The 6,931-nt window shown below is 44.4% G+C and overlaps 1 protein-coding gene across 4 annotated transcripts in view; it reads left to right on the plus strand.

The window, feature by feature from the left end:
• LOC141073604 (uncharacterized) overlaps positions 1–6,603 on the plus strand; it is a 103,047-nt gene extending 96,444 nt beyond the window's left edge. For all 4 annotated transcript variants that reach the window (XM_073560896.1, XM_073560897.1, XM_073560894.1 and 1 more), the window contains one exon: positions 4,599–6,603. In XM_073560896.1, the coding sequence (XP_073416997.1) occupies positions 4,599–5,410 (812 nt within the window). In that variant the 3' untranslated portion in view covers positions 5,411–6,603. The remainder of the gene's footprint in view (positions 1–4,598) is intronic.
• Positions 6,604–6,931: the final 328 nt, after the last annotated feature.

The following is a 6,931-nucleotide window of genomic DNA, read 5'->3' on the forward strand; positions in this document are numbered from 1 at the left end:
AGTTATACTGCTATTCTGGTGTGTCTGACCCCTGGTGTGCGTGTACTCTGCGTTGTTTGTTTTCCTCCCTTGTATGACCCGGCTTGTTCCCTCACTCTGTACTCCGTCTCTCGTTTTGGTTCTATTGTCTTTTCTGGTTCTGACCTCCTGGCTTGGCTATCGTTACGCCATTACAGTTTACCCCTATTGTACCTTCTATGCCCGTTCTGGTTTTCTGATCTATTGCTACGTCCTGACTATCCATTCTGTCTAATCCTTTGGTACTGTATTGCGATCTCATGTTTTGACCTCAGCTTGATCTGGTGTCTGTCTCTGTCTATGCCCCTTGGTAACATTGTCCTGTAGTTACCTTTCTAGGAGTTTCCCTGCAGCTCCTAGCTCTGTGGAGCTTAGGCCACGCCCCCAGCAGTCACGTGCTTCAGGTCCTGGAGCATGCATTGTCACCACTGCTGCCCGCTCCGCAGGTATCTTTGTGCACAGTCTTTGTACTCAGGACACGCGCATTGGCTCAGTGAGCAAGTGCAGTTCGGTGTTCCTGACAGGACTGTGCTATACATAAAAAGTGAGTATATACATAATAAGTACACTATATACTAAGAGACTGTGCTATACATAATAAGGCTACATTTACATTCCTGTATCCGTGTGCAGTGTCGGTGTGCTGCCCTCTTTTACAGACGCATTAAGCATGTCCTATGCTGATCCTCAAAATCGGATCAGAACAAAGCATTCTCAGATCACTGATTTTCATGTATGTGTAAATGGACCTATAAAACTGAGTCTGTGTGCCATCCGATAAAAAAAAACGGTACGCACACGGACATTTCACACAAATGTGAGAATGTAGAATAAGGGATTTTACAGGTAACATCACTCCACGTCACGTCTCACAGTGTAGATACAGAATAATATCTACATCCATGCACTTACCGCTGATGTCTCGTCTAAGGCTAGTTTCGCACTAGCGTTTTGAGGCGCAGCGCACGCTTACCATGAAGCTCCGCCTCCTACCACGCCTCCTGAGGTCAGCTCTGCCTATGGGCGCATGACACTGCATGCGACCTGCGTACCCTGTCTTTAGCATTGGGTACACAGTCTGTGCGCTTGTATGCTTTTGCCGGCGCATGCGTCTTTTTGACGGTGCGCTGGCCGCACCAAAATGCAACACGATGCGTTTGGCGCAGGTCGGCGCACCGTCAAAAAGACGCATGCGCCGGCAAAAGCATACCTACACACGGCCTGCGTACCCAATGCTAAAGATAGGGTACGCAGGTCGCATGCAGCGTCATGCCCCCATAGGCGGAGCTGACTGGAGGAGGCGTGGCAGGGGGCGGAGCTTCACAGCAAGCGTGCGCCTCAAAACGCTAGTGTGAAACTAGCCTAAATAAGAGCAGTTTTATGCTGTTTCTTCTCGATCTGGTCAGACCTTCATTTTGACATCCCCCAGCCATGACTCGTCTTGTCACGATCGTTGCAGCCCTGAAAATAACAAGGTCACATACATTGACATACATTGTATACATACATGTGTCTCCCCCTGAATATAGATATGTACACCACCATTAAAGAAAAGTGATAAGCAGCGCTGTTCCTCCCATTAACTATAATCTCTGCCGCCCAATAATATAAATTATTCAGTCTTTGACTCTCCCCAATTAACTGTAAGACTGTGTGCACACGGAAAATGTGCAAGGTTTTAAAGTACAGGAAAAGTGAATAAGATCTCTGAAGTCTCATGCACACATTGCTTATTTTTTCCTTGCAGATTTGCAGAAAATTCAGATCTGCATAATGTCAATTTTTGCAGCTTATTTCACCTGTTCTAATAGGGAAAAATACCTAACAAAAGCGTGTAAAAAATGTTGCCAAAAAAAAAAATGTTTTTACTCAGCGTTCTTCCTGCCAACATCCTGAATGTGTGCACATAGCCTTAGTTCCTGTTCTGTGCCCCCCCCCATTATAAGTACTTGATCGCATCATAATGAATTTGAGGGTGGTAGAAGCCATTATCAGGTACTTAACATCCTCCGCCACCTCCCAATTCATTACAAGTTCCTGACAGTGTCTTCTCCCACTTTTCAGTTCATGATAAAGTGTCCTATGCACCTTATTGCCTCTACTCCCACTCTCCAATACATTTTACACCCTTAATGACAGAGCCAATTTTCTAAATTCTGACCAATGTTTACAAAATTTATTTTTTTGAGTGACCTATCCAGGTTTGAAGTAACTTTGGGAGTCCTATATATTGGAAGACCCCAAATGTGATACCATTTTAAAAACAGCACCCCTCAACATATTGAAAACTGCTATCAAATAGTTTATTAACCCTTCAGGTGATTTTCAGGAATTAATGCAAAGTGGTATAGCAGGAATGAAAAAGTGTTTGTTTACCACCTAAATGTCACTAACTTCTGAAGTGACCACTACAGCCGGCAGACTCTAAGGCCGCTATTTGGCCATGAACTGCTATGGTAAACATCAGGATGACACAATCATGATCTCGGTGTTTCAATTAGATTAAAGCAGAAGCCTCCACAATCTATTAACCATTTATTAGATGGTCACTTTTGACAGCAGCAACTAAGGGGTTAAACAGATCTGGATGGTGCTAACACTAATCATTTGTGATACAGCACGTTGTCAGCTATAGTGTTCAGCTATCAGCTGCTGGATTGTCACCTGTATGGGGATGCTATTCTCTTATCTCAGGTCAGTAAAAAGACGTATTGGCTGTCATTAAAGGGTTAAGTCCCTGATAGCATCACAACGAATTGTGAGATGTAGGAGGACACTATCCGTGGCTTAGCATCCTCCTCCACCACCCAATTCATTTTGCATCCTTATCTAATATCCTCCTCCCCCTCCTCTTGTTCATAAGTCCATTATAAGTCACACTTAATTCCATCCCTCTCCCCGTCATTGTCCTCTACCCACCTCCATCATTGTCCTCTCCACTACCCCATTATTGTCCTCTCCAGCACCTCCACAATTGTCCTCTCCACCACCTCCATCATTCTCCTCTCCACCACCCCAATCATTGTTCTCCCCCACCACCCCCCATCATTGCAGTCCCAGCACCTCCATCTTTTCCTCTGCACCACTCCAATCATTGTTCTCTCCCACCACCTCCATCATTGCCCTCTCCAACATCCAAATCATTGTTCTCCCCCACCACTACCATCATTGTCCTCTTCCCCATCCCCATCATTGTTCTCCCCCCAAGACCGCCATCATTGTTCTCCCCCACCCCCCATTATTGTCCTCTCCACCACCTCCATCATTGCCTTTTCGCCACCACCTCCATAATTGCCCTTTCCACCACTTCCATCATTGCCCTCTCCAACCACCCCCATCATTGCCCTCTCCAACCACCCCCATCATTGCCCTCTCCAACCACCCCCATCATTGCCCTCTCCAACCACCCCCATCATTGCCCTCTCCACCACCTCCATTGGTACCATCTGCACCACCTCCATCATTGCCTTTTCCCCCTCCACCCCCATCATTGTCCTCTCTACTACCTCCAACATTGTTTTCTCCCCCACCACCTCCATCATTACCACCTTCATCATTGCCTTCTCCACCAGCTTCATCATTGCCTTCTCCACCAGCTTCATCATTGCCTTCTCCACCACCCCATCATTGCCTTCTCATCCGCCTCCATCATTGCCTTCACCACCACCTCCATCATTGCTTTCTCCACCACCTACACACATAGCACCACTCACCTCATTGCCTTGTCTACCACCCTCTTCATTGCCTTGTCCACCACCCCCATCACTGCCTTGTCCACCACCCCCAATGTTACCACCTTCATCTTTGCCTTCTCCATCACGTACATCCGTTACCCTCTCCACCACCTCCATCATTGTTGTCCCCCTCCACCACCTCCATCATTTTTCTCCCCCTCAACCATCAGTGGTTTCCCCCCCAATACCTCCATCATTGTTCTCCCTCCACCCCCATTATTGTCCTCTCCACCACTTCCATCATTGCTTACTCCACCACCTACACACACACAGCACCAACCCCATCATTGCCACCCTCTCCACCACCTACACACACAGCACCACTCACCTCTCTGCATGTTCCCCCGCAACATCACCGTCGCTGGCAGCTTTGTCTATCTGACGCACATTTGCGCTGAATGCTGACGACATTCAGCCGCCCGTCTGTGTCAGACAGGAAGCAGAGGGTGGATCCTTGCAGCTCCGCTTCTCTGTCATTTTCACCTGTAGGCAGTGGAGCTGTAGGGATTGCCCCCTGCCCTTTGCATATGAGGGCAATCTGGCCAGGGGCCCCTCAGGGCCGGAGAAACAGGCCAGGTTGCTCTCATTACTGCAGGGGCCGCCCTACACCTCCGGTCTCCGGTGCAGCTGCATCGGCTGCACATGTGGTATGTCTGCCCCTGGGTGGGACCTTTTATCAACTTGAAAGTGAAATATGCAATCGTTTTTCTGTCCATTTATCTTTTTTTTTTTTTTTTTTTTTAAACATTTTCCAGTTACTGATTACATACAGATCTGTTCACAATGTGAGAGGTTTGTAGAATATATTTTCAGTATGTACTAAACACTAAATGTCTCTTTCCTCAGGTTATGAAGTCGGTTATGACTACAGCGAAAACTTGTATTTTTCTGCCACAACGTCTGGAGCCGCAAGCTTCAAAGCAGATTGCGACAACATCTCTGGGATGTACAATGAGAATGTTATGGACGAAAAACAATTTATATGTACTGAGTGCGGGAAAAGTTTTAGCCTTTATTCTTACCTCACCAAACATCAGAGGTCTCATTCAGGGGAGAAGCCATTTTCCTGCAACGAATGTGGCAAATGTTTTACCTATAAACCAAGCCTCATCAGCCATCAAAGGGTTCACACTGGGGAAAAGCCTTTCTCTTGTGTGGAATGTGGCAAACTGTTTTCCAGTAAATTCAATCTGAAAATGCATGAGAAAATCCATTCAGGAGACAAGCCAGTAGTCTGCCCGGCCTGCGGGAAGTGTTTCAGCAATAATCCAGCTCTGGTGAAGCACTTGAGAATTCACACGGGAGAAAAACCTTTTTCCTGTCCAGAGTGTGGCAAGTTTTTCTCCAGCAAGTCCGGCCTTAATGCTCACCTCATAATCCACACAGGCGAGAAACCATATATGTGTGCCGAATGTGGGAAATCCTTTGCCAACCATTCCAACCTTATTTCCCATCGGATCATCCACACAGGAGAGAAGCCGTATGTGTGCCCCGAGTGTGGCAAAGGCTTTGCTAACCAGTCCAACCTTGCTAAACACAAAGTTATTCATACAGAGGAAAAACCATTTCTGTGCATGGAGTGCGGAAAGTTTTTTACCCGCAAAGGAAGTCTTGATAAGCATCGAATGAGGATCCATGAAAAGATGAAATTATTATAATTCTAGTTCTAAATAGCAACAAAATAGCTCCAGTGAAAATACACAGCCTCCACTTCTCTTTTACTTTGTGTTTCATTATTTTCTTGGAGGTTTATGAATTCCACAGATCCCACAAAACATGTATAATAGGCAGTTCTGAAAACTCAGTCCAGTGTCCCAGGTCCTTATTGGATGGAGAGGGTGGTATGTAAAGTCAATTCATAGCGGAGCTATGAAAATGAGAACTATGCTCTGAGCAGTTGTCATATCCCTTCCCATTGCTCTGTAACAAGGAAAGTAGCATAGTTCTACAAGTCACGACTCCGCTTGTTCAAGAAAGAAGACTGAAATGCAGGCTCGATGATAAGATACCTTTACTCTCCTCGTCTCCATCAGTAACTTGGAGTGACTTTTTGTAAACTGCTATATTTTACTGATAAATCTGTGTCAAAAGAAAACTTATACCCACATGAAACACAAAATTGAACATTTTAAATCATGTACTAAAAATGCACCTGTTCATACCTACCTTTCACTAAGTTGGCACAATCATGATTACCTCTCAAAACTGTATTTTCCATTACAAAAACAAATTGTACTGTTCAAAAAGTCATGCTCCTGGCAATCAGGAATGCTAATCCTACAATCTGGCAAACACTAAAACACAAGACCCAACTTGGGCTTCCAGTGGTTGAGATTTGGAGACTTTACATTCACATTGATAAAAGTATATATGAGTGAAACTGGTAGGTTAGTATCTAGCTGCAGGATTTTCTACCTAAAATCATGTATTCATTTACGTAGAGATTAAGTGTAAAAAAAAAAAAGAAAAATCCCCTAGTCTTATTGAGACTATGAGGACCGCTGTTGCCATCATTGTCTTCTATTAAGGATATTCCTTTTTTCCTCTGCTTTTGTAAAACAAAAATTTTATCATGCATTGCGTGTGTTCGTGAATAAATTATTAGAAACACAGACTGAGGATATTCTAATGTTCTCTGGTCTGCTGGCGTAATAGGTGGCATAATATAGGACTTGTATAATGGCACATAGATGGAAATGTATTTCTGTACGAATGAGGGAACACAGTTGCTACTTCACCTTCAATTGACTGAATCATGAATGTTTATCAAAAGAAGACTTAACCCAAGCATTAAAGAACTTATGCCACAGAATAGTTTTACCACTTTTCTGTGCATTTTTGTGCCCCAAAATCTGCAGCACTGTGTGAAGATACCTTTACTGTTCCAACCGCCTTTACTGTGTGTTTCCAACATAGGTTCAGCTGATCGGTTGAATCTTTAAGTATTAAAATACTATACTTGATACATTCCCTTAATTCTAAAGGGAATCAAATGATATCTAATTGGTGTCTGATCTGCAGGCAGGATGTTATGGAACAGGAAGAGGTGATCAGATTGATACACAGTTTGATGCAAAAAGTTTCATTTTGCATTTTATTAACTGAAATCCCTGGTGCCTGTATGTGCAGTTGAAACCAGGAGTTTACATACACTATATAAAAAGACACATAATAAGCAT

The sequence above is a fragment of the Dendrobates tinctorius genome, unplaced genomic scaffold, assembly GCF_039654945.1.
Source record: "Dendrobates tinctorius isolate UK_male_01 unplaced genomic scaffold, ASM3965494v1 ptg000308l, whole genome shotgun sequence".
Classification (NCBI taxonomy): Eukaryota; Metazoa; Chordata; class Amphibia; order Anura; family Dendrobatidae; genus Dendrobates; species Dendrobates tinctorius.